Source organism: Gopherus evgoodei, chromosome 1, assembly GCF_007399415.2.
Source record: "Gopherus evgoodei ecotype Sinaloan lineage chromosome 1, rGopEvg1_v1.p, whole genome shotgun sequence".
Taxonomy (NCBI): Eukaryota; Metazoa; Chordata; order Testudines; family Testudinidae; genus Gopherus; species Gopherus evgoodei.
In genome coordinates this window covers 260562394-260590057 of record NC_044322.1, presented here as the reverse complement: position 1 = coordinate 260590057, position 27664 = coordinate 260562394, and the positions used below count along the sequence as shown (strand labels likewise).

At 43.9% G+C, this 27664-nt stretch overlaps 2 protein-coding genes across 4 annotated transcripts in view; one reads left to right on the top strand and one right to left on the bottom strand.

The window, feature by feature from the left end:
- The window catches only part of SVOPL (SVOP like), a 30025-nt gene extending 13178 nt beyond the window's left edge, over nucleotides 1-16847 (top strand). For both annotated transcript variants that reach the window (XM_030544232.1, XM_030544236.1), the window contains 9 exons: nucleotides 1985-2110; nucleotides 3848-3976; nucleotides 6045-6118; nucleotides 8335-8540; nucleotides 10376-10487; nucleotides 12745-12826; nucleotides 13997-14086; nucleotides 15204-15317; nucleotides 16612-16847. In XM_030544232.1, coding sequence (XP_030400092.1) covers nucleotides 1985-2110; nucleotides 3848-3976; nucleotides 6045-6118; nucleotides 8335-8540; nucleotides 10376-10487; nucleotides 12745-12826; nucleotides 13997-14086; nucleotides 15204-15317; nucleotides 16612-16623 — 945 coding nt within the window. In that variant the 3' untranslated portion in view covers nucleotides 16624-16847. The remainder of the gene's footprint in view (nucleotides 1-1984; nucleotides 2111-3847; nucleotides 3977-6044; nucleotides 6119-8334; nucleotides 8541-10375; nucleotides 10488-12744; nucleotides 12827-13996; nucleotides 14087-15203; nucleotides 15318-16611) is intronic.
- Nucleotides 16848-20568: 3721 nt separating this feature from the next.
- The window catches only part of TRIM24 (tripartite motif containing 24), a 157138-nt gene continuing 150042 nt past the window's right edge, over nucleotides 20569-27664 (bottom strand). For both annotated transcript variants that reach the window (XM_030544216.1, XM_030544221.1), the window contains exons 18-19: nucleotides 26397-26546; nucleotides 20569-21332 (exon numbers count right to left, since the gene is read on the bottom strand). In XM_030544216.1, the coding sequence (XP_030400076.1) occupies nucleotides 21123-21332; nucleotides 26397-26546 (360 nt within the window). In that variant the 3' untranslated portion in view covers nucleotides 20569-21122. The remainder of the gene's footprint in view (nucleotides 21333-26396; nucleotides 26547-27664) is intronic.

Genomic DNA, 27664 nt, shown 5'->3' with positions numbered 1-27664 from the left:
ATGCGCCATATACCTTTGCAGATGAATTCCTAATTTGAGTTAGGGCATAATAAGAGATTCATTAGGTGGTCCCATGTGAGTCCTCAATTTTTGCACATCAAAAACTCATCATCTCATGTGGCATGATGGGCAGTTTCTGTCCAGGAATGGGCATTTGGCTCAGAGCTGGACAAGCTAAAGGTGCCGTAGGTCAGGTCTTAGCTCCATTAAGGGAACTGTGCGGGTGGCCAGGAATGGAGGAATATAGATTGTTCCGAGTTAGGACTGAGGTGCACTGGGACAGGTTGTACTACCTAGCAAGGGCTGATTAAATCTGGAGCTGCTTGAATTATTTCTTGTGAATGATTTGGCCAGTGAATTTAGCACTTTTCCCATGGGTTTCTGGAATTAGCTGCAAAGGTATACACAGGAATTTGTCCAATGGCTCAACCAGCAGGGGGTGCCAGATCCTTCTGAAAAGTGAGGGCCCCAGAGCCCCTGAGGCCAGCCACTTCCCCTCCTCTCCCCCTGGAGGCCCCACCCCTTACCCCACCAGAAGATGGAGTGGGGCTGTAGAACCCGTGCCCCCCTGCCCATGTTCTCATCCCCCAGGCATCCTGGCCAGGGCAGCTGGAGGGACCCGGCTCCCCACAGCTGCCTGTGTGGGCTCTTCCTGACCTGGCTCTGGCCAGGGGGCTCGGGCTCGGAGCTGCAGCCTAGCCATGATAAGATCTATGTGGGCAGCTCTGGAGATCCTGGGTCCTTCCACCTGCCCAGTGGGCTGAGGGGGTGCTGAGAGTAGTCCCTGGCTGTGTCCCCACCCCTCAGGCCCTCCTCCCATGGCAGATGGAGGGGCTGCAGCTCCCTGCCCACACCAGGCTGGGACTCTGAGCCCCCCTGGCTGGAGCTGGGTCAGGGAGAGCCGCGTGGGGAGCCAGCATGGAGTCACAGAACCTCAGCTTCCACCTGTCCTGGGCCAGGTGGGGAGCCTGGGGGGGGCGAGGACATGGACCAGGGGCTGCTCTCAGCCCCCCCCTCACCACGGGCAGATGGAGAATCCACACACGTGGCTCCTGTAACTGCCCAAACTCCCCTCCCCGGCCGGGCTCCATGCTGGCCTGGACAGGGGATGGGGCCTTGGGGGAAGAGGAGGGGATGGGGGTAGGGTCCACCCTGGCAGGCCTGTCCACTTTCAGAAAGTGAAAGGGCCCTGGCCCCCCTCCTCCTTCCAGCACCCCTGTCAACTAAGAGCTGTGCAAACATAGATTGGCCTTTGGCTTATTCATGGCCTTGCAGCAAGGAGTATTTGCTTTTCATTATTCTCTGTTTGAGCCATTGGCTTGATCACTTAAGCCATTGTTTCTGTTCTCGCCTAAGATTTTTAAGCAGGAGAAATCCTTTGATGATTATTTACTATTTATTTTCCCTTGCCTCCAGATTACTCAAGGGGCAGGTTGTGGCTTTTATGAATTTGTTTGCTGTTTGTTGTCGCTTACCTTATTTGTGTAAGTAAATAAAGCATTTTTCCTAACGGCTACAAGAGAACTTCAAGGACACACATGCTTGCAGGTATTGGGCCAGATTCTCCCCTGGTGTAAAATCAGTGGAAAGTATGGCTCACTATTTGCACTAGTGTTCCTAGCACTATTGCCTTCCACAAACCTTTTTATAAGGAAAAAAAAAAGCTCATTCATATGAATAATGAAGCAAATTAAAAGGCTCATGAATACCAGGGAAGCAGATTAAAGGGTTTCATTTGCCACACATGGCTTTCTGTGTTAACCACAGCTAACTGAAACCATCCTGGGCCCAGTCACACCAAAACTTTGGCCCAGCTCTCTCCAAAAATTCAACTCCCCTGACTGTGTCTTGGTCAAATCTCTACTGCATTTTATGGTGCGAATAGGGAAGGTTGCTGAGACAAGAATGAGACCGCCAGGGGTTAAAATATGCAAACAATAGCTATTGTCTCCTTTATTGTAACCGCTCACTTTCCATTTGAAAGGTCTTTTGGTTGGCAGGCTCCTTATTAATTATTGGATTGGCATCAGTGGTTAACCCGACCATAGGCTGGCGCTGGCTGATCAGAATCGCCTCTATTCCAGGCATCATTCTCATCCTGGCATTTAAGGTGAGAACACCACTTCCTCCCCACAAAAGAACACACTACGTCTGGAATCTCTAGGTATATTTTGCCATCAGAGACATAGACATCAGAACTTGGTAGCCTGCCCCAGTGGTCCTGTTTCACCATAACCCACAGCAGCCCTCCCATGGAGACAAACTTTGAAGAGCCCCCACCAGCCACCAGCAATCAGGGACCTGCAGGAGACAGTCTCTTTCTACAGATTGGCTGCTTCTTCATAGCATCCCAAGACTAGGGCATCACTGTTCTGATATTGTGGTGGTGGGGAAGAGAAGATAGATGAGATTAGATTGGATTAGATTACATAAAAGCTTGCAATTCATACACTGGCAAATTTAGGAATTTGTTGCTGTCATCGCTATATATACCCCATCCTTGTAACTCTTACCATTTTGTAGAACTAAGTGAATAATTCACAACAAACAATGTACCCAACAAAGTTAACCTTTAATTTTCATATTTATTCAGGGCAGAGCGTATTTTCTCTCTCTGGACTGATGTGAACAATTGTCTGTGAATATCGCTCTTTGAGCTATGTTGATTAGCTATGATTGGTCAGATAAATCACATAGACATTAAAATCCATTCCCTGATCGTATGAGTGCCTGAGCATGTCTAAGGATGTGTAAACACTGTAGTCAAAAATGTGATTTGCAGCTTAGGTAGACATCATCGCTCTAGTTTTAATTGATTTAGCACAGCTAAAAATAGCAGTGAAGGCATGCCGTACAAAACTGCCTGGTCCCCTGGAACATGGATTCACTTTCCAAATCCATGCTAAAGCCTGTGCTCCTGCATCTTCACTGCTATATTTAGGCCTATATTATGCCTAGCCAAGCTGCAATCACAACTTCGACTGCAGTGTTGATATGGCCTGAAATAAATAATTATGCTTGCAAATATAAACGAGGCTCTCTAAATACCTGTATCTTGAAATTTGACTTCTCTGAACATCTCTTCTAGTAAAACTGTGCTGCATGATTTGTTAATGGAAATAACAAAACAAGAGGCACAAGCATGGCCAAGCAAATGCCTTTAAAAATTCAAGCACTTCTTTCTGTAATGGTGACCCAGTTCTACTTATTTTGTGATCAATACAAGGGATGAGTGAAAGAGTCTGGTTAAACTAATGCCCCCCAATTCTGTCCATTCCTTGAAATGAACCCAAAATCTGTCTGAAGTCTGGGAAGTTTTTATTAAGAGGAAGTGGTTTGTTGTTAGTCTCAACTTACAATGTCAGATTCGAGTTAGGTTTTGTTTAATTATTATTTTTATTTCACTGTTTTGTTTGGTTTCCCCACAGTTTTAAACAAGACATTTTCTTTCTATTGCTTGGCTGTCCCAGAATGCTGTATAACAGAGTTCAATAGTTACGTTGGTTCTCTGAGAGCTCACTGAATATGTGCAAGGAATTGCTGTTATTCAGAGCACTTATCTAGCACTGTTTATATACTGGACCAAATCGTCAGGTTGGGTAAAACAACATAGCTCCACTGAAGTTGATGGAGTTACACCAATTTACACCAGCTAAGGGTCTGGCTTAATATTTACAAATGTGCATTCTCAGTGAATTGGAAAACTGAACCATGCAGATGGGAAACAGCAAAAAGAAGGGAGAAATCCAATAACTATTGGGTCTGTGTATTGTCCCGACACTTAAGTAAAGCTCTTTCTTGCTGCCTAAAGCTGTAAAACCTGTTCCTAACCAACCTGTATTTGAAGTTCATTCCAGAGTCTGCTCGGTACAATGTATCTACTGGAAATAACAAAGCCGCCATTGCAACACTGGAGAGGATTGCCAAGATAAACCGCTCAGTAATGCCAGAAGGGATCTTGGTGGAGCCTGTTCATGTGAGAGTTAAAGTATCTTCTCTCATCATGCTAAAGGGGGATTGGATAGGTCCTGGGGCACAAGACACGGGGTTACTGGGATTCTAGGAGATGGGGCTATCTTGCTTAAGCTTTTCATGTTGTAAGCTTTTCTACTATATCTAGCATCATTCCAAAGGAATATTGAATGCCACGATAGAGGCTATCATTTCTCTATTGAAAAGAGAGTACTCTTAGCCCTTTCATTTTAATGGGCTTGTTTACTATATTCTTCTTCTCATTCATATGAACATAATGCTGGGAGAACGTTTGCTTTTGCTACCATAAAAAAGGGCTCCAGTAGAGAGCTCCCCCTTTGGTGTGGTGAGATCCCTTAGCAGTCTTGTCCGAGTTGCTGAGAGATTTGGCAGCAGCTCTCTTGGTGCAGGAAATTCATGCTCTCCCTTCCTGGAAGAGCTGTTCATCCAAACTCCTTTTTGAGATAAATGACACAGAAACAACCATCACCTGCCTGCAAGAGCATAGCTTATCAGTGACCATGGAGAAGAATCATCTGGTTCTGAGTCAGAGACCACAGCACCTCAGAGAGATGCTAGCCCACCCAAAGAGAAGGCCTTCATCTTTGACATGAGACAATTGCAGGTTGTTGGCCTGACTGAACGATTGACAACTGCACCCTGGTTTCAGTAAGGTTCCTCATACAGCTCCAGGACATGCTAGTATCAAGTGTGGAAATTCTCCAGGTGGCACATTTCCAGATGAAGAGCTACAAAGATTCCTCCTCTCCCTCCTTGTGCCAGAGCTGGACAGAGCATGGCTTGCTGCTCCAGGTATGCAGTCCAACTCCTGCAGTGGGGGGCCCATAGAAACAGACTCAGGGAGAACAGACAGACCAATAGTGAGAAAGAATCATAAACTGCATGAACTGTGGGAAACTAGGCTTATGCTCCTTCCCTTCCAGACAGAACTGCAAGACAAGCATGCACTAGTCATGACCAGCAACACTCTGGCAGTGGCAGATGTGGGAGAATGGAGCTGGAGCACTTGGAGGTGCTGGAGCACTGGAGAAGTCATTATTGGTTACATATGACTCAGGCCCTGCATATCAACAGAAAGGGAACATCATGGTGTGAGTGGCTGAAGAGGCCGCAGTTAGATCTAAGGAACTTAGACCTGAATGAAGGGAATCTTCAACAGCATCATCCAGCTCGGAGGGGTCCCTCTTCTAGACCTCTTTGCTGCTTATCTATTCCCACAGGCACTTAGCGTTGGTCTTGGCAACTCATGTAATGTGGAACTATTGAATTGGCATTTGTTAGGATTAAATGAGAAAGGCCTTCTCTATACACTTTGTAGAATTTCTGTAGAGAGATCTCACTGGCTCTGGGATGTTTTTGTTAAAGTTATGCACACTGCCATGTTAAACAAAGAGGAAAAAAAATAAACTCGAATTCATGTGAACTCTTTCCCCCTCGCCCCAGACAAGTGATGATTAATTGACTCTCTTCACATTCAGGGCAGCGAGAATCTTGCCTTAGACATACCAATCCTCTAACTGTTACTACATATCTTTGCTTTCATATCTGCTAGACCAATGTTTGACAACTGGTTAGGCGCATAATACAAAAGCAAGCATACAGCCTCTGATTTCTGACTCTGTTTCTCATTACTGCATTTATGTCTTGTTACATAAAATGGAACAACACAAGTGGTAACTGCTGTCAGTTCAGACCACAGTACTCAAACAAGAAACAAATAAGTAACCAGCACCTTTACCAGCTTAGGCCAGAATCCAGCAAGTTCTTCCATGCAAGTAGAGCCTGGGAACATTCAGAGCCCTATGGAAGTCAGTGTGGCTGCACATGGACTTACAGGATCATAGCAACTTCCCCACACATTCTCTCCACAGCCTTTCCCTTTTGGTACTCTTTAAACCCCAAATTTATCTGTGTGCAGCTGAAGTGTTACATGTCTGCCTTTCAGCTCAGCAAACATATTAGTGTGTAGAAATACATGGCAGCACCAGAAAATTAGTCCATAGAGAAAAGATACTTTTCTAATCTTGTGTTTTCTATTAAATAATTTGCAGGAAAGAAGAGGTAGATTCAGGGATCTATTGGACTCCAAATACTTACGAACCACTTTGCAAATATGGATCATATGGTAAATATGTTATTTGGTTTTGGTTATCGTTTATAGCATAATTCTTTCATTTGAACGGGGATAGGAGCCTGATTAAAAGTCTCCCACTGACTCGCAAGCGAGTTGGATCAAACTCTGAGTGACCTACAGAGACATCCAGTATAGCTGGAACAGGAGGAAACATCTGAACTGGTTTTAAGATTGCTTCCTCATCCTGGTCTTTCCCAAAATGAGAACTGGTGCTCCACCAGCTGCCTCGGTAGCACAGCCAGAGTACCAGTGAAATAGGTTTCAGACAGAATGTTGTTAGCTCTTATTGAGTCCATTGGCTTTGGAAAATTAAATGTGAACAGAAGATGAATATCATGTGAAGTCTCATAAGTGGGCATCATGTAGATCAATATATATTTTACTGGCACCATTGTCTAGAATTATAATAAGACAAGGTGGGTGAGGTCATATCTTTTATTGGACCAACTTCTGTGTAGTTCAAATCAACAGGAGTTGGTCAAATAAAAGATAGTACCTCATCCACCCTGTCTCTCTCAGATCCTGGGATCAATGCAGCTATGACACCACTGCAAACTAGAATTGTAATGTGCAGATAATGGGTGTGTGAAAGTTCAGCAACCCAGAATCTTTGTATATCAGTCCCTGAATCTTGTATGATTTTTCTATTTTTGTAAAATACAGTTTTCCACACGTATAAATCATCTTATAGGCTCCCGTCCTCTGTGTACTTAGCATTCTCCCTGCATTCAGTATGCAGGTCTTTTGATAGCTTGTAATTCTTCAACTGCTGGGGGCGGGTGGGGGTGGGGGAGAATGAAAATCACTTCTTAGCTTGTTTATGATGTGGGACATGCCGAATTAGTTGATGATGTTGCAATGAGGCTGTCATCATTAATATTCTGCTCATGACAGAGAAGCATGACACTATATGAGCTTCCTCAATCAGACGGTGCCTAAAATTGATTTTAAAAGTCACTGCACAGAATGGAGAATGAAGCTCTGATGGTCCTAGGCGTTAGTAAAAGAAGCATCAGGGATTTCTTTTAAATATTGAATGGACAGATTCCCCCAGGAGTGAATGTTTCAAAAATGTCCCTGCACAAACATGTATTGCTACACATTTTTAGGGCCCACTCCCGCAGTCTGTATATAGTACCATGGCTCCTTTCATCAATGAGTCTCAAATATTTGGCAAATATTATAAGGCAGGTAAGAAACATAAAATGATAACTTCCACCCACCATGCACCCACCTCTGGTATAGAACATGGCAGCTGTTTAGCAGTGCACCGCAATACTTCACAATACAAGTGGGGGAAAATTGCCTTAACTGAAATGGCAAGGAGAGAGAATGTAATTATACAGACTGGTATTTGGCCAGGGCTTCAGGATTAACCCTCCTGTTCATATGAAAAATATCATGGGAATTTTAATGGCCACAAGGGATCAGGATCTTGGCTTTACATTTTAAATGAAAGCTTGTAAACTACAGTATATAGAGCCCTGCATCAAAGAATTTTAAGAACGCTATGGGCCCAGTGCTGCCACACTTCCTCAAGCTGAGCAGTATGCTATTCTGTGGCCTTAACATGAAATAAGCTCATATTCAGTGGTGGTAATTTCACCCCATGCAGAAAGTATGAACAAAAGCCTATGTACTTCTTAAGTTCTACTTCTTAAGTTCTCAAAAGAGGGTATAAGTGAAACATTGACCTCATGCTGGCTTTCTGTACCAAGGTGAATTTCACCCTGTGAGATAGATTTATACCCATTTTACGGATGGGAAAACTGACACACACAGATATCAGCATTATTTGGACTGTAAGCTTCTTTGGACAGGAACTGTCTTTTCATATCTGTTTGTACAGTACCTAGCACAATGGGCTCTTGGTTCATGACAGGGACTTCTAGGTGCTACCATGTTACAAATATATAATAATAGTATAACAGTCCAGTTAAGAACTGGGCTTTTTCTTTTAATAAAGAGGAGCACCTATATGGTAGCTTCAATTGTGTAATACGTTTGTGACAACCAGTTTGCTACTAGTTGCACAAATAACTGCTGGGGTTTCCCTGGACTTAAGATTTCCAAACATTAACTGTTGTTTACCTGTCTTGCTTTGTAATTGTCCTTGGGCATTTAATATCTGCTGAGTTTTACTCCTCTATGGTTCCATGAGCCTGCGATTATTTTCTGCTTGTCAGTGTTGGTTTTCTTTCTCCCAGGCTTGGAATATCTTTTGCTTATTATGGCGTCATCCTGGCCAGCGCTGAGTTACTGGAGCGTGACATGGTCTGTAGTTTGCAGACAGCAGCAGCAGCGAAGGAGTTGGGGGATGATTCAGAGGAAAGCCGCAGCCCATGTCACTGTCGCTTATTTGCCCCTTCGGATTACCGGATCATGATCATCAGCACAATTGGAGAGATTGCATGTAACAGAAGCATCTCCAATTTGTCTATTTAATCTGTTATGCAATGTGTTTAACTCGGCAGATTTACATGCACGTGCACAAAACACTATGTAGGGTTTGGGTGAAATTCACCCTGTGCACAGAGCCAGCCAAGGGTAATGCACTACTTCAGTGAGATTTTCAGTAGAACCTCAGAGTTACAAACACCTTGGAAATGGAGATTGATTGTAACTCTGAACAAAACATTATGGTTGTTCTTTCAAAAGTTTACACCTGAACATTGACTTAATACAGCTTTGAAACTTTACTATGCAGAAGAAAAATGCTGCTTTTAATCATCTTAATTTAAATGAAACAAACCCTGATAGTTTCCTTGCCTTGTCAAGTTGTTTTTTTAAATTTTCCCTTTATTCTTTTAGTAGTTTACATTTAATACAGTACTGTACTGTATTTGCTTTTTTGGGAGTTTCGGGGTGGGAGGGAAGGTCTCTGCTGCCTGATTGCATACTTCCGATTCCAAATGAGGTGTGTGGTTGACCGGTCAGTTCATAACTCTGGTGCTCATAACTCTGAGATTCTGCTGTAGCTGCATATGCTTTGTGCTGGCGTCACAGGGAGGAATTTCACCCTACATGATTAATTCATTTTTAAGGACAGTTGTGAAAATTTAACTGGCAAAGCCAAATAGCCCCTATGCAGAGGATAATGACTTTTTTTTTTTAAATGACCATAGGAAACTACCTGAACAGTAAAGTCCAGATCCTCAAAGATACTTAGGTGCCTATCTTGCACTGAAATCAGTGAAGGCTAGGCAGCTAAACACCTTTGAAGATCAGGTTCTAAGTAACCAGAGAGCCAGGATTGGCTTGAAGGCAAATTTTCAGACAACTAGAACAGTGACTTCTGGAAACCCATATGCTAGCAAGAATTGCAGTCAGTCACTGATATGTAGGCAACTGAACGCAGCAAAGGTGTGCTTTAGTTTAGAAAGGGTATTATTTCAGTACCAGCACCCTGTACTGTGCAGCAGAGACCTGCTCACAGTAGGGTAGAATAGAATACAGCAGAAAGTACACAATGCATCCATAGTAACACAAACCAACATGTTTCCTGGTATATCTCCTCTGCTTCAGTATTAGGTGGTAACAGTATCACGTGATCGCATGTTTCCATAGCACCTTCCATCTAAGGTGCTCTAAGTACTTGACAAACATTACTGGATTTAGCTTCATGGCACCCCCATGAGGTAAGCTTTATCTGCATTTACATCTAGGGCAATGAGATAAAAAGCGATTAAAAGTTTGATCTTGTAAGGTGCCAAACTCTCTGACCTCAGTCCAACAAATGGCATAAACACATGCTTAGGCTAGAAGTTAACAATGTGTTTTGCTGGACTGGGGCCACATTGCTTAGCATCTTGGAGCCCTGAGTGACTTGCCTGACTCATACGAGAAGTCTTGAGGAGAGTAGGGGATAGAACCCAGGCATTTAGAGTTCAAATGCAATGCTTAACCACATGACCCCACCTTTCCTCCCAGCATAAGAAGTGATCAAGTACATAATGCTAGTGTGACACCACTGTAGTTGTGACACAATAGTAGTGAGAGTCTATAGAGGGAACTAAAGTGGCTCAAGTGAGGCCGGTTCGGAAACTCCAGACATAAAAAAAAGGAAAAATAAGCAAGAGGAAGATCATGGTGTTTGGGTATTGGAGGGTGAAATTTTTCTACTGGGAACAGTGGGATGGAATTCCTGGTTTATAGTGTTAAGAAATGATGACAGCTAAACATGGGCTTAGACATCATTAGATAATTTAACCCTGAAGTCTGACATTTATGTTTTCTTTTGTTTTCCAGTAAATCCCTTAAACATTCTAAGCATCAATTTCCTAGGAAGACGACTGAGCTTGTCTATAACAATGGGATGCACTGCACTTTTTTTTCTCTTCCTTAATATCTGCACTACAAGGTAGTGTATTTGATCGGTATGCTAGTACTATTGTGGTGGTTTGTAATACAATAGGCAGATGTCAGGACCTTTTAAATTCTCAATTTGCTAATCAGCAGTTCTGATAATTTGCTCTCGCTCTCTCTCTCTCTCAAAAAAAAATCTCCTGCAGTTTCCTGTCACCTCCTGGCAAAAAATGAAATAGCAGAAGCTGTAGTAAGGTCTTGTATTACTGAGACTACGGGGATTTCACAAAATATATGACAGGACATTTACTAGCATGCTATAAATAATTACAGCTAAAACACACATCGAGATAAGTAAACAAAGTACATTTTGTGGTACAGACCTCATATTTTTTGTCATTGTTTGCTTACTTAAGAAAATAGGGTAGGTCTCTACAGAGAACAGAAAAACCCATGGCTGGCCCGAGTCAGCTGCCTCGGATTACAGGGCTTTTTCATTATGGTGTAGACTTCCAGGCTTCAGCTGGAGTCCAGGCTCTAGGACTCTGTGAGGTGGGAGGGTCTCAGAGCCCAGGCTCCAGCCTGAGTCCATGAGCCCAAGCTGGTTGGCATGGGCCAGCTGCAGGTTTTTCTTTGCTGTGTAGACATCCCCTTAGAACAGCAGTGGGCAAAATTATTGGCCTGAGGACCACATCTGGGCTGCCAAACTGTATAGAGGGCCAGGTAGGGAAGGTTGTGCCTCCCCAAACAGCCTGGCCCCTCCCCTTATCCGCCCGCCCCCAATTCCAGCCGCCTGACTGCCCCCCTCAGAACTCCCCACCTATCCAACCCTCCCTGCTCTTTATCCCCTGACCGCCCCCTCCTGGGACCCCCCCCTATTGCCCCTAGGACCCTACGCCCATCCAACCCCCCCTGCTCCCTGTCCCCTGACTCCTGGGATCCTCTGCCCCTTATCCAACCCCCTCTGCTCCCCACCCTCTTACCATGGTGCTCAGAGCACCACGACTGGCAGCCATGCAGCCCGGCTGGAGCTGGTCATGCAACCATGCAGTCTAGGGCACCAGCAGCTCTCGCAGCTGCGCTGCCTGGCAGGAGCTTGCAGGCCCGCTGCCCAGAGCGCTGGCAGCATGGTGAGCTGGGCTGTGGGGGAGGAGCAGCAGAGAAAGGGCTGGGGGCTAGTATCCCCGGCCAGGAGCTCAAGGGCCAAGCAGGACGGTCCTGAGGGCTGGATGTGGCCCGCAGGCTATAGTTTTCCCACCTCTGCCTTAGACGAATAATCCATCATGGGGTTTGTGTGCGTCTCCCCTAATCAGGATGAATTAGCACCGTTTGACTATATTCACTAAATACTGAGTTAAGGGATTTACAGGCTCCCCCCATGAAGCTGGCAGAGCTTGACAATTTTTTGAAGTGGACCAGGACTGCAGGTAGGGCTCTGAAATGACCCTTCAGCTTAAAGGTTCCATTAAACTGACCTTTCAGCTGTGAGGGACTGCCCTGAAGCACAGTAGCTAATGGTCTGCTTTACTGGTGCCTGAAAAACGGCATAGGGAAATTTTATGTTCATGTATGAGATGGGGACTTTAAAACTGCTAGTATCACAGGTGCTAGAACTAGTGGTGCTGCATGCCCTGGCTTGAAGTGGTTTCCATTATATACAGGGTTTACAGTTTGGTTCAACGGCTCTCAGCACCCCCACTATTAAAATTGTTCCAGCGGCCCTGACTAGTATAATTTTCTTCAGACTTGGCTTCTTGCATGGATGGCAGGGAAATTTAGAAATCAAGCCAAATTCAAAGTTTCTAGCCAAATCTATGCAATAGTTACTTGAATGCAACATTCCAATTGGAGTATCTGGGTAAAGTACTTTTCCAGTGGTCCGATAAATCAAACACCTGCAACAATTATGCTCAAGTCTTCACCTTTGGGCTGAGACCAAGCACAGAATTTGTGACAGCTGATAAGCAACTGAGAAAGAGGGATATGACTGCAAGTTAGAACCCAGTCTTAACTCTAGCAGATGCAACCTGACATGCTATAATGAATATAGATGTCCTCTCTCCCTTGGCTTGTAAGCTTGGTCAGTGCATTTTCCAAGCATTTCCTCGAGAAGAAAATCCCTCAATGTGAATCATCCACCTTTCCTTGCCAATTGAATGGATAAAGGTTACCTTTGTCATTTACTTATGTCTTTTATTATATTCTTATTTTGGAGGCAAGTTCCTTAGTGCAGTGAGTAACCATTTGCTTTGCCTGTGTTTAATAACTGTTCACTGATGCTGGTTCCATATTCTCCACCCCATTCTCCCTAGTACGGGTCTGATCGGTTTTCTCTTTATGCTGCGTGCCTTGGTAGCAGCAAACTTCAACACCATCTACATTTACACAGCAGAGGTAGGTCCTTCTGAAAGTTCCTCATTAAGCTGCTCTTGCAAGAAGCTGGGAATGGGCAATGGGAATTACCTGTTTTGTTCATTTCCTCTGAAGCACCTTGCATCGGCCTCTGTCAGAAGACAGGATACTGGGCTAGATGAACTACTGATCTGATCCAGTATGGCTGTTCTTATGGAGTGTATTAAATGAATAAAAGCACATTTGCCACAGCTGAGTAACATGGAAAAATTCCTGAGAATAGGCAGTTCCTGTAACTATATGATTATCTAGGAGTCCGTTTTACTATCTCTGTACCATTAATAATTCTGTATATCACAATTATGCTCGTAAAAATGAACCTGCAGTGCATACACATATATTAACCTTTTGGTGGTTTAGAATTGTGGAGTCCATTATTGGATGTGTCAAAAACCACTAAGCTGAGAGCGTTTAACAGAAAAGGACACTGAAGCTCACCCACTGCCTGGAAAATGCTTCTTGAGACTGCTCCCCTCGCAGAAGGAAAGCAGTTGGGGAATCCTTCTCTTGAAGTGGTTTAGTGAGAATGAAACCCCTTTTGGTCCTTCCATAAACATATTTCTAACAGATAATAAACTACACAGCCCCTGCCACGTTATGCTTTAACATATGCTTATGTGCTTTGTTGAAACAGGGCTTAGGCGTGGCAAAAAGCATAATCCTTGGAGTCTTGGAGGTTCTTCTTAGGTTGCTTTTTGTCTAACACAGGAGTGAACTTAGGTCTTGCCTAAGGATTGAAAGCCCCAGACACTACTTTTCCCTTTCCACCAGAGATGGAGCATGACCATGCAAGCATCCCCTAGATCACTGTTCTGCAACCCTGACCTTGAGCAGCCACCTCTAAGACTAAGGGATTTAGTGTCCGCTCCAGCTTTAACTGGACTAACCCGGTGGTTCTCAACCTATTTACCATTGTGAGCTGCATCCAATACTCTCACATGGGCTGCAAGTGGCTCATGGGCCACGGGTTGAGAACTACTGGACTATCCTAAACTGATTCAACAGGGGGGAGAGAGAGAGAGTTGGGAGCCTTACTGCCCTTTGAAAATCTCCCCCTACAGCTGTCCTTTCTTGTGCAGTGAGCATCCATGAACCAGTGGCATGCCATAGTTCTTTTTGGTACCGCACTGAGCCCTCTTTGTCCTGCTATAGGTTTACCCTACCACAATGCGAGCTCTGGGAATGGGGACAAGTGGTTCACTATGTCGGATTGGAGCTATGGTGGCACCATTTATAGCACAAGTAAGATGCTTTTCCTGTTATCATCCCGGTATGAGGTGGTGGGTGTCAAGTGATGGGGAATGAAAAGAAAGAAAAAAAAAAGCCCTAGGCTGGTATTTCTTCAGCTACCTTGGAAGAGCTTTCAGCACTGGCCTTTGTTTTTGTGGGCACAGTTCTGGTTTTTGGTAAACTCTATGCCCAGTGTTGCCCTCAGCTGCAATCACAGATCTTCTGGAAGCTCATGGGTGCATGTACACACATGTATGTACTGACCTTTGTTTTTACCAAGACATTGGGTCTTTGATATTGATGTGGAGACTAGGATTAGTTGTGTGGTCATTGCCAACAATAGACTTGCATCAGTGGTGACTCATGACCTTGACAGATGAGACACAAATCACAAAATGGGTAGATTCCCCTCACTGTATAATTTAATGTACTAGCAGCAGGACGACTTACTTGGGAGCTGGAGCTGCTGCTGCTGCTACTCCGGCTACAACGCGGGGGTGGAGATGAGGCAGGCCTGGGAGTTGACAACAGCTCTTGGTATAGATGCACAGGCCCCCAACCCTGCCCCCGCAACCCCCCTTGAGCCTGGCCTCAACTGCTATCATTCCCCAGCTGTGGCCTCTCCAAGAAGTGGTTACCACAGCAATTCTGATAAAATGACTCCTACACTCGGTAAATTGTCATGGTAACAAGGCAGCTTCCTGAGGTACTGTTCACTATCCCAACACATGAGCCTCATGCAGCACCATGTTAGTTAAACTTTGTGTTTCGCTACGAGTGGACTGTGACATTTATAGCAAATCATAATTTGTCCTTAAAGCTGTATATATTTATCAGTTACATAAAGAATATACAAAATGTATTGTGTAGCTTTTGGGAATTTTTGGATAGCCTATGGCTCATGTTTCTGGACTGGCAAGCTGCTCCTGACCTGTATAAAGCTCTCTGTACAGAATGTAACTGGTTAGCATGTGTTGCACTTTTTGGAAGCTGTTGGAACAGCCTGTTTTCTTGGCTATCATTGAATCTTTTAGGCTCTTGTCAATTTCAGGTCTTGATGCCTAACATGCTCCCTTACACTAATCTTGTACTGCAGCATCAAGCTGATGCTTGAATTGTTTGTTTGTAGGTTCTCATGAGTGCTTCATTCCTCGGGGCCCTGTGCCTTTTCTCAGGCATGTGCGCGGTGTGTGCCATCTCTGCCTTCACTCTGCCCATAGAGACCAAAGGAAGGGCACTCCAGGTTTGTAATAGCTCATTTCTGACACAGCTACAGCTTCGTCCACATGAGAAAATGATACTGACTTAACTAAATCAGTTTTGAGCTTCCTAAAATCATCACTCTCTCCCAAATCCATATAAATCATGCAAACCAAAATAAGTGTCTTTACACACAGAGATTAGACTGCTCTAGCTAAGCCCTTGTCTCTGCTACAAATGCAGTGCCATTATAGCTGTACTGGCATAGCTAGGCTGCCAGAGCATTGTTGCCATAGTTCATGCCACCTGAAGGGGTTTTTCTGTTGGCATAATACCACCACCATCTCAAAAAATCCTCAGTTTCAGACAAGGACTTAAGGTTGTTTGTTTAATCTGCCTCCGTGGGTAAAAGCCAGCCCTGTGCAGAAGGCTAGCATATGCTTTAAACTCTCAAATGGTTGATATTGCAATAATCAAACAAAAACACTCCAATAAATTGAATTACATGTAAGAGAAAAGCTTTGATCTATCTGTAATTGACTTGACCTTCTAGATAAAAGGGAGTTTAAATGACTGTTTAATGGAGTGGACTCTCTTCCTTGATACTGGGCTGCATTCTTGTGAGGTAATATCACTGCTGAAGTTTCTGTAGACATCCTTCTTGCAGATAATGGCCCTGATTCTGCTATCAGTTATGCTGTTCACAAAGGATTAGTCCCATGGAAGTTAAGTGGAATAATCAACTATGCAAAATTACTCAGATTAGGGCCACAGCATTCAGGTTCAGCAGGGAGGACGGTAATGCTTATGCACGTGTAACTTCGATGGTAATAGGAGTAATCACGTATGCAAAGGGATTACTTCTGTTACTCATGGCTGCAGAATCTGGACTAATGAATGCATTGGCCCTCACTCCCTGATAGCAGGGAATAGGGGGCCATATAACAACCAAGACTGTAAGTACACAAATGTCTGTATTCTTTAACACAAAGACATTTAAGCCCAAGAGTTAAGTTTTTGGGTGGCAATGTCTACATTGTGCCTTCCAAATCTGCTTTGTAGTGGTAGGGCACTACAGGCAGCTATATTTCAAGAGCAATTTTAAAAGCCACTTCAACGTTATTTGAAAGAGAGACAGGCTGAAGATATCCAGCCTCTGCATCTAATTCTAATCTTATATGCTATTTTGAGATTGCTCTGAGTCTTGCAGATACAAGGCAGGATTTTTGGACACACAAATGTATCTGAGAGCAGAACCTGCTCCTGGTCCATAAGCCCCAGTTCTTTCAGTTTGACTCTGAATTTTTATCCTTTTGTATCTTTCCATTTTTTTTTAGCAAATGAAATGAAGACATTCAAAGCTGGCTCAGGGGAGGAGAGAAAAAGAAACCTTTTGGCAGTTGCAGTTGAGCTGCCTTATGTTGATTGCTTCTTAATGCCATTGCTGGAAAGAGGAGGTATAAATAATCACTGTTGAAGAGCATATAAGCTACATGCTTTCTACAGGATGCATTTGGAAAAACTGTTGTGCGCATGGTCTTTCCTCTGATTCAATAAATAGATTTCTCCTTAACCCCTGAAACAAGATGAAGCCTCTTCACTATTCTCAGTATTAGTCCTGTGCCACATGATAGCCACTAAAATACCTGGGTCCTAGTCCCCTCTTGGATTAACTGGGGTTGGGCAAGTTGGGATGGTGTTGTTACAGTTGGACTAAATGGTGAGGGTGTTTCTCCTTCATGAGTGGAATATGGTTTTTGCCATGACAATGTGGCTTACAGCATGTACATACTAATCAACAGCCCTTCCTAGAGGAACAAATACCCCCCATCACTGAGACTGACAAAGGCACATTTCACCTACCTCACACCTTGCCCTCAGGAGGCAGCTTTCAGGTGCTTGCTCTGGCCCTTACACTGTTCTCAGAACTAGAGCTGGCTGCAATTTTTCCATTAGGAGAGAGAGAAACTGGCAGCTTTCCATCAGCAAGCAGGGATACTGCCACAAAGCTAGGTCTCCCCACTTATTTTTTTTTTAAATACATCTTCCACTAATGGCTATTTCTCTAAGACTGGAAATTTGTAGAGAAACTAATTAGAATAGCAAATACAAAATAGGGTTCCATACAGGACCTGGGTGAAGGGGGAAGCTTTCCAGATCAGGACCACATAGGTGTGGTGTATTTGGATGCTGGCTCTCTGAAAACTACAGTGGTTTTTAAAAATTCCAAAAATCATTCATCTTTTCAAAACACCTGCATTTCATTACTGTGGAAAACTGAAGCCTCCATTAGGCTGCCAGAGTCTAGGTAGACTGAGGCTAATGGCCACATTCTTCATAACAGCAACAATTTAGAATTATTTTAATAGTTAGTGTGTATGGGGGTATTCTTTTTCCTATGTAAATGCAGTGTTTATCAAAGGGATAGGCTAGGGTTTAGTTGATGGAACACTGGGCTCAGGCAGGAGTCCTGGTTTCTAATACTGCCTCCGGCACAGAGCTGCTGACTCCCTGGGGGAGTTACTTCACCTCTTATCCCTCTCATGGTCCATCTCAAAGTGGAGAGAGGAGACTGACACTTAGGTGTTACAGATGAGTAAACTACTATTACATTGCCAGTGGATCCTGGCCCCACTATGGGAATACAACCTTGAGCTGACGCATCATGATATGAGGGAAGTACTCCTTGCCTCAGCAGTGCAACTGCACATGCAGAATTTGGGCAGAAATTAACTTTTTTTTGCATAGAATCTCCTTTTCCTCCACAGAAATGGGCTGGTGGCCACCACAGGGGCTGCTGGACCTGACAGAGCATAGCTTGCAACTAGAAGACACTGGCAGGGGAAGGGACTGGGAGCTGGCAGGTTCCCTGCAGCTGCAATTCTCAGAATGCCCTGAGGAAAGGACAGACTAAATGCCCAGAGCCCAGGTTCTCTATTTTGTGCCTGTATAGTGCTGTCTTTGCCTTCCAGCATAGCCTCCCTCCTGAGACAGGTTGTGTTTTGCAACCACGTGACCAAATGGCAAACACAGGGCAGGGGCCTGGCCACAAACACTAATTGTTTCAATACAGCTGCATATAAGTGTGTACATCTAGGAACAAAGAACATACTTACATGATGGGGAACTTAATCCTAGGAAACAGACTCTGAAAATGATTTGGGGTTGGTGATGAACAGTCAGCTGAGTATCCATGAATTCTCAGTGCAACACTGTAGCCAAAAGAGCTAATGTGATGCTGGCTCCATAAACAGGGGAATAGAGAGTCTATTTTACCTCTATATTTAACACTGGTGCAACCATTGCTGGAATACAGTGTCCAATTCTGGTGCCTACAATTCAAGAAGGATGTTGATCGTTGGAGAGGGTTTAAAGAGTCAAGCAAATGATTAAAGGCCTATAAAACAGACTTAAGGAACTCACTGTAAGTAAAATAGATATGACTTAGGGATGACTTGATTACAGTCTCTGCCTGGGGAACAAATATAGTAATGGGCTGTTCAGCCCAGCAGAGAAAGGTACAACACTCTAATAGCTGGACGTTGGACCTAGACAAAGCCTGGAAGTGTGTACATTTTTAAACAGTGGGTAATCTATCAAGGGTCATAGTAGAGTCTCCATCACTAACCATTTTAAATTTAACAGTGGCTGTTTCTCTAAAAGATCTGGACTATGAATTAATTTAAGGAAGTTCTATGGCCTGTGTTATACTGGAGTTCTGACTAGATGGTCTCTTCTGACCTTGAACATTAATAATCTCCTCCCTGCTTCCCTAGTCCATCCTGTGCTCTCCATGGTCATACCAATTTTCAGTGAAATTAACAAGGGCATGGAGGGTGAGTTGACTGATATAGTCATGAAACCTCCATGCATCTGAAGAAGTGGGCTTTTTACCCACAAAAGCTTATGTCCAAATAAATCTGTTAGTCTTTAAGGTGCCACCGGACTACTTGTTGTTTTTGTGGATACAGACTAACACGGCTATGCCTCTGATACTTGTAAATTTAAAATCATTGATAATTCACTCAACTCAGCACTCGCTGGACTCCCTTGTGATTGCAGCAGCTCTACACTCCACTCCAGAGAACCAAAATAAAGTAACAAAAACAGGCAACTGTTAATCTAAAACCTAAACTACATTTTATGACAGTTTTTCTGTAGGTAATTCCCTAAACTTTTAAAAATAGTTAATGTTTACTTTTAGCAACCCCCCTCGTGTATTAGGAGGGTTTAGAACCCCCAGCAATAGAAGACAGACTGCTACTACTACTTGGGCTCTAGGGTATCTCAGGTGGCAACAGCAGAAGGCTCTCATTCCAGAGGGGAGGTGACCCTGTCTCTGCTCCTGCCCTTTTTCCTTCTCACTTCATCCCTGCTGCATATCAGGGGCCTGCTATAAACTTCCTAATATTTTATAATGAAAAATGGCAGGTAACCTACAGAGAAAGGGGCACTACCAGCCACCCTTCTACTGAGGCAAATACTACTTAGCTTGCTATAATGCCCACCTTCAGTCGGATTGTTCCCCTTGCTCCAAAGCTCTGCCACCACATAGTCATCAATGTTTGTGGCCAGCCTCTAAACTTCTGTGGTAACAACTATCTTGTACACTGGAGCAGCAACCTATCTGTGCTATACAGAATATAAAATCTGTTGGCTTACCTGCAGTATTGGTGTAGACAGCTAGCATAGTGCTCCACAAATGGGAATAGTTTGGATAAGGATGCACTTCCGAACTTCAGTTTCCACATAAGACCAACCTGAATTAGGGCTTCTAACTGGCCTGTGAAGCACTCACAGACAGGTGCCTTTGAAAGAAAATTGTACTTAGGTAGATGGAGCTTCGAAAATAACTGCTTGTGAAGGGAGCATGGGTCGACATATTTCACAAACAGCGCAACAAGAGGACTGGTGAGGTCAATGGTATGGAGAAGGAGGAGAGCTGAACAACAGTGTCTCATGCTTTCCAACTTGGAGAAGTGCTGCTATAGTGATGACTCAGTCTTCCAGGAGGGATCACAACTACCTCTAGGAAAGGAATGAGAAATGCAAGATTGCATTCCAAAGATGACATTTTCAGATGTTCAATAAATTGTCTAATCAACCCTAGGTACAAGTAATCATTCCTTCCTTGCAACTATGCCATTAACTTCCATTAGCACATGTACACTGATTCTGTCTTATCTTGTTTAGAGGACATTTCAGAGACATTTTAGTGCATCTCATTGCAGTAATACATACTGACCAAGAGAAATCCACCTTCCTCACCTATAAAAACACCCCAAACAAATCCCTGATTTTTTAAGTTTATTTTGATACAGCCCTCCCTTTACATTTTAAATCACCAGTAACTTCTTTAGGGGGCAACTACACTTCCATTGCACCAGTCATTCTCCTAGGACAACAAAATTACACCACGCGCTTTCATGGCTTGGGGTTAAGTACAGTACAAAACTCAAATTCTGGCCAGTCACATGCCTTTGGTAAAATTAATGTCTGGTGATAATACATTTTCTTGAAACTGAGAAAGTCACACATTGAATTCATGTAACATTTTAAAGTTTAATTCTGTACAAATTCTTTTCTTTAAATGCATTTGGGCAGCTGTTATTCCAGATTGCTGTTTTAATGACGTTCCACAAGTAGGATATAAGGACTGAACTTCAAAGAACAGTCTCTCCAAATGCCTTGATCCCTGGTAGATTTCTGTTTTAGGGGAAGGGTATAAAGTCTAGTAAACATCCACAAATGTACAGGTCAAAGTGGTCATGACTTTTCCTCTTGACAACTGACAGTTGATAAATATTTGTCTAGTTTTAAAAAATTCATTCCAGTACATGCGACCCATTCATTTAAGCAACTGGCGCTCCTCTCCTTTGAGGCGTTTTTTCCGGGGCTGTACAAAATCATCATCAGAGTCATCACTAAATTCTGGATTCTCTCTCTCACTCCGACAGTAGAGTTGTATAGGGAATTCTCTCTCCGGATAAAGGGTCTTTAGGAGTTCTTCAAAGTAGGCTTCAAGTTTCATGCCAGCATCAGCCACTTCTGAATCAGGCTGTTGGGTGAGTTTACAATAATCAGTGCATCATAAAATAGTTCGACACTTATAGCACCCAAAGAATCTCAAAGTGCAAACTGCTCAAATCAACTAGCAATAAGACACAGACATCTCTGGGACATGGTTGGCAAACAACCAGCACACAGAACTCTGCAAAAATCAGTGGTAGAGGGGAAATTTTGGCCAAGAACACCACAACTAAATCCTTCTCTTACAAAACTGGCATAAAAATCTAATGTTCAAGAATGGACAGGATCATTGGTTTAACATCTCCACTGAAAGACTCACTTAAGAGATCATACATGATATAAAGTTTAGCCACTTCAGAAATGGAAGGGTTTGGTCAACCGTGCCACTAAGAAGACAGAGTATTTTGTACCAGATGCTTTGACTACTATGCCATTTTTCTGGCCAGTGGAATTTTTTTCCTGCCTCTCTCTCACACAGCAGAATATAAAATGTTACTAACATAGATGATTATACTTTAGCACACTAACCAACCCCAAGGTGTTTCACATCAGCAGCCCTGGCCAGTTTCCTGGTTTAAGCAGAGGCTAATAGCTAAAGCCAGTTCTAGTCAGGTCTTGTCTCCTTCCTGCTGAAACTACCCTTCCTTCCTGCTCTACCTGGGACATTTGTCCCTTCCCCAGAGTTCCACCCCTCACTTCAAAGGAGGAATCAGCAGATGGCTAAGAAAGCCAGCAGTGGCCAAGGAGATCTTGGTATGGCAGTCAGAAGCCACAATGTACTTAAGAGGTTGACTGAAGGGCAGGACATAGTGGGTGGGGAATGAAAGGCTCACTACTCATTGAGGGGTCAGGGAAGGGAGGAAGGGCAGTGAGCCTAAGACAGGTGGAGAGAGAGATGTAAAGGAATACATAGTAACTGCTAGCTACGTGTGCATAATAATGTTCTAAGAAATGTAAAAAGGAATTTTTCTGTTTTCTGTACATGTCAAGATGACAGCTCTCAAAACTCTGCTAAAACAACTTTCAAGGTTGTAAAAAATCAGAAAGCTTGTTTGTCTCTTATTTACAGTGGATTCTTGGTTCGTGTAGATAACAGGGCAAAGCAAACCAGACAAGGTGTGAGATTTACTAGCCATGTGAAGATCTTGGACTAGAGAGGATGGATACTAACTAGACAGAACTAGCGAAGTCCAAGGTCACAAGATGAACATAAGAATAAGACACATGAAAGCAATGAAAAGACAGCTAGATTGAGTAAGGAGTACAGTAGCAATGGTTAAAAAGACAAGAGATACCAATTAGCGTTTTTGAAGGATAAGTAAAAGATGTACTAGAGTTACGATGGTGCACATATGAAAGTGTTTAGAATAGAATGTTTACAGATACGGAATTTTAAATAAATCAGTGCCTGTATGATGTTATGAGACAAGGTATAAAGGACATGTGGAGCAATGCAGGACCCCTACCAGATTGGACCAGAATGGCTCTGATGAGAACAGAAATAGACTACCTGTGCCCCAGGACTGGGTAACTGATCATTGCTGTATCCTGCTCTAATCTGTTTTACTTATGCTCTATACTTAGTCAAGGTAGTAATACAGTGTCCTAAAATTTTCTTAAAGTTTTTAACTAATTAAGCTTAAGTAACTGGTGCGGATTGTGCCTTTCACCAAAAAGAGAGAAGCCATATTAAATCTGCTCCTATCCATTTCCACAGAAGAAATGGTTACTGACTGTAACTGCGCTTTGAGATGTGATGCAAATGTGTATTCCAAGTAGGTTTGTGCACATGCTGGAGCCAGAGACTTTTGCCTAGCAGCACCCATAGAGAAGCGGCGCTCATGCTTTGTGCTTGTAGCCCCTTCCTTGGCTATATGAAGCAACAAAGACCCGAGCCCCCTCAGCTCCTTTGCATCCAACGTTCAGGGGAAGACTGATGCAGAGGGGATGGTGGGTGGATTGTGGTATACACATCTGCATCATATCTAGAAGAACCACAGTTACAGTAAGTAATTGTTTACTCTTCTTTGAGTAGATGCACACATATATTCCAAGTAGATGACTAGCAAACTCCATCTGGAAAGGGGGCTTAGCATCCACCTGAGCAAGGATTGCAGGACTGCTCTTCTGACATTAGTGTCTGCTCTGGAAGAAGCAGTGATTGCCTAATGATCTGTCAAAGTATATACAGACCACCCTACAAATGTCCAATACTGAAATGTCATTGAAGAATGCTACCAAAGTTGCCTGTGCTCTCATCAAATGCGCCCATATCTGTTGAGGGTGCGTAACTGATGCTATCTCGTATGCTGTATTGAAACAGATGTTATCCATCTAGAGATAGTCTGCACAGAGACCACTTGACCCTTCATATGTTCTACATATGATATGAACAGGGCAAGGTGAAGCACAAAACTGTTCCATCTTGTTCAGACAGAAGGCTAGACAGCATCTAACAACTAGTGTATGGAGGCATTGCTCCTCTGTGGAGGAATGCAGCTTGGGGAAAAATACAGGCAAATAGACTGCTGGTTCAAGTGAAACTGAGACCAACTTGGATACAAAACTTCAGATGTGGCTGAAGCATAATCTTGTTCCTGGAAAACTGTGTAAGGAAGACCAGTCATGAGGGCCTGCAACTTTCACACCTCCTGGAACAGGTAATGGCTATCAAGAATGCAGTTTTCTGGGACAGGAGGCAGGAAGCAAGAGGCTTACATGGAGGCCCCATTAGACCCACTAAAACCATGTTGAGGACTCACAGGGGGACCAGCTCTCTGACTGGAGAATGCAGGTGGAGTATTCCTTTCAGAAATCTCATCACCATGACATTGGAGAAAACAATTTCCCTTGGACAGGCAGATGAAAGGTGGATCTTGCTGCCAAGTACATTCTCAGATAACTGAGTACTAGGTCCAATTCCTGAAGATGCAAAAGGTACTCCACAATGTCCTGGATGGAAGCCTCTGCCCAGTGGGTCACACGAGTCAAGGACCACACAGAAAACCTCTTCCTCTTTGACAAGTTGGCTGTTCTAGTGGAAGGCTTCCTACTGTTAAGGCAGACCTACTGGATAGCCTCCAAGCAAAACACTTCCTCCTCATTCAGCCATGCAGGAGCCACACCTTGAGGTGCAGGGAGCTGGTCGCTGGATGTGGCCATGGTCCTGTGCGAGCAAGGAGATCAGAAAACCAGTGCTATCTCAGCTACTCTGGGGCAATGAGGACAAGTCTAGCTCAATCTGCCTTGAGTTTGGCCATGAGCTAGGGAAGGATGGTGTACAGCAGAATTGACTTCCAGCTGCAGTGGAAAGCGTCGGAGAGGGAGTCCAGGCTGAGCCTCTCCAGAGAGCAAAATAGGCAACACTTTGTGTTTTCCTTTGGCACAGAGGTCGATAATGGGGACACCCATGTTGCAAATATCATCCTAAAGATTTCTGTCTTCAGGGAACATTCATGGCTCAGGAGAAAACACAGTTGAGAGGATTCATGAGATGGTTCTGGACCCTTGATAAGTGGATAGCTACTGGGGTGGTTTCATCTGATACAGAACTGTCACAGGTTGATTGCCTCCAGGCAGAGTGCTCTGTTGTGGGCTCCTCCTTGTTTGTTCACATAGTGCATCACGGTAATATTATCTCTGAATATGTGAACCACTGAATGCCTATTTCGGTCCCAGAAGGCACAACGTGTTGTGGATGGCCCAGAGCTCCAACACGTTGATAGGAAGCAAGGTCTCCTGTTCCAGCTACAGACCATGCACCTCCAGCAAGTGCAGATGTGCTCCCCAAACTAGAAGGGATGTGGTGGTAACCACTGATTTGGTGAGAGACAGTGGAGTGAAGGAGACCTGTTGGCAAGACTGCATGGGGACTCCCACCAGTGCAAGGACTCCAGGACTGATGAAGGAAGGTGAACCAACCTGTTTAGTGAATACAGAGCAGAGCTGTAAACTGTCCTGAGCCCCATCTGAAGAGGACAAAGGTGTAACTGGGCAAGATGGACCACCTGGGTGCTGTTGGCAGGGGTCCAGCTCTTTCCATGTGGCCCAGTAGGCTCAGGCACACGTGGACTATTGTGGACAGCTGTGATTGCAAACTGAGGCACAGCTGTGGAATCATCTGGAAGTGGTTGCTCAGCAGGAACGCCCTCAACTTCGTGGACTCTAATAGGGTCCCAGTGAACTCTATTTGCTAAGTGGGGGCCAAGGTTGACTTGATGTTTAGAATGAGTACCAAACAGTCAAGAAAGTGTAGCATTGTGTCAACGTGGGCAAGAACCTACTCTCTGGAACCTATAGTAACCAGTTATCGAGTTTAAGGGAAAATATGGATTTCCTTCTTCCTCAGATATGCCATGACTACCACCACGCATTTGGTGAAGATTTGGGGGGCAGAAGAGAGGCCGAATGGGAGAATCATGTATTGAAAGTGGCAGTCTCTTACCATGAAGCAAAGATACTTCCTGTGACTCGGCAGAATGGCCACGTGGAAGTAAGTGTCTTGAAGGACAAGAGCAGCAAGCAAGCCATTTTGAGACAAAGAAGGGAGGATAGATATATACAACAAACTAGGCTAAGATATAAACTTGTGAGGTTGTGAAGCAATAACTGCATAGAGGTCCAACTCCAGCAAATGGGCAGTATGTAGGAACCAAGAGGGTTTGGGGCGCTGCCACCTCATGAATCCAGGGGAGGAGCTACAGGCATGAATGCCACCCCTCTATGGGTACTGCTAGGCAAAAGGCTCTGGAACGTGGGGCACGCACACACCAAATTAGAATACACATCAGCATCTACTCAAAGAAGAATTAAAGCATATTTAATCCTGGTGTAATAACAGTTAAACCAACTGTTTGCTACTCCCTTCTTTCCCGTCTTCCTTCTATGGAACTGTCTTTACTACATACTAATCTAATACAAAAGTAATTTCAAGTGAAATCTATAACTTCATTGAATAGGTCTCATAACCAATGCAAGATTAATTCACAAAGTTGTTATGTCATTTGCATCAAGAAATTCTACCGCCTGCCACAAATTCTGCTTTCCTGGAAATATGTAAGCTTGTAAAACTATATGGTTTTACTTTTCTGACCTCATTAAACTCAGCACAATTTTGGAAAATCAGTCTGAAATCAGCCACAAAATCTTCTGGTTTCATATACAGTGGATGGTTCACTTGCAGTCTTTTTTTGATTGTTGACAAGTCCATAGGCTTCTTTATTATTTTGTAGTATTCAGGCACCTAAAAGAAAAAAAAAAATCACCAATTCAATCAGATATTTTCACTCTGTCTCTCTCTCTCAGGCACACACACAGATTTTTAATCGTAATCTCCAGGCAAAATACTATTCAGTTTAACTCTTAAAGTATAGTTCTAAGATGTAAACATAGTGCCTTCTTACTTGAGACAGGCTCCCTGTGAGTAGTGAGAGACAACTCTGCTTACCTTTATGATACGATAAAGGATGTATTTGGATTTATTTCTACACCACTAAGGCCTGGTCTGCACTACAGGGGTTAGGTCGACATAAGACAGCTTACGTCGACCTAGCTGTGTAAGTGTCTATACTACAATTTTCCTCACGCTGATTTAACTTCCCTGCAATGCTGACCTAAACTCCACCTCAGAGCTGTAGTGCTAAGGTCGATGTAGTTAGGTCGACGACACTGCATTGCTTACATTGCCTGTTGCTGCCTTTCACAGCCCGTTGGCACCCCAAAATGCCCCACGTGAGGTGGAAAAAGTGCTCCTGGTGAGGATGTGCACCGCTGACGGAAGGAGTGTAGTGTGGACACAAAGAACAGATGTAATTACCAGGCGGCTGTAGGTCAAGTGAACTTAAGTCAATTAAATTTTGTAGTATAGACATGCCCTAAGTGTTCTCCACACTCCATTAAATCAAAATGGCAAGACTAGTTAAAGATGCATTTGAGGTATAAACAGCTATATATTTAAATGTTAGTATTTAAACTATTACTTCAATCCTTTCACCTGGGAAGTCAGGCTGTTGTCATAATACAGCGGTGCCCAAACTTCTCCTGTTCTCCCCCCGCCCTTACCAGTAATGGAATCTGTCTGCGCCCCCACCTCCATTATGTCACAGTTGGCTCAGCAGAGGAGCTTGTGCTGAAGGCAGAGCTGGGGGCAGAACTGGGGCTGGGGGAGGAGCTGGGTCTAGATGTGAAGCTGGCCTGGAGATGGTGAAGGAATGAGGGCAGAGCTGGGCTGTTGGTGGAGTGGGAGGAAGTTGGGTTCAGTGAGGAGTGGAGATGGGGGAGACTGGGGCTGGGTGGTGCTGCTCCTTCCCCACCCTACCCCCTGTGGGGGCTGATCTAGGCCCTGCCAATGTGCACCCCTGA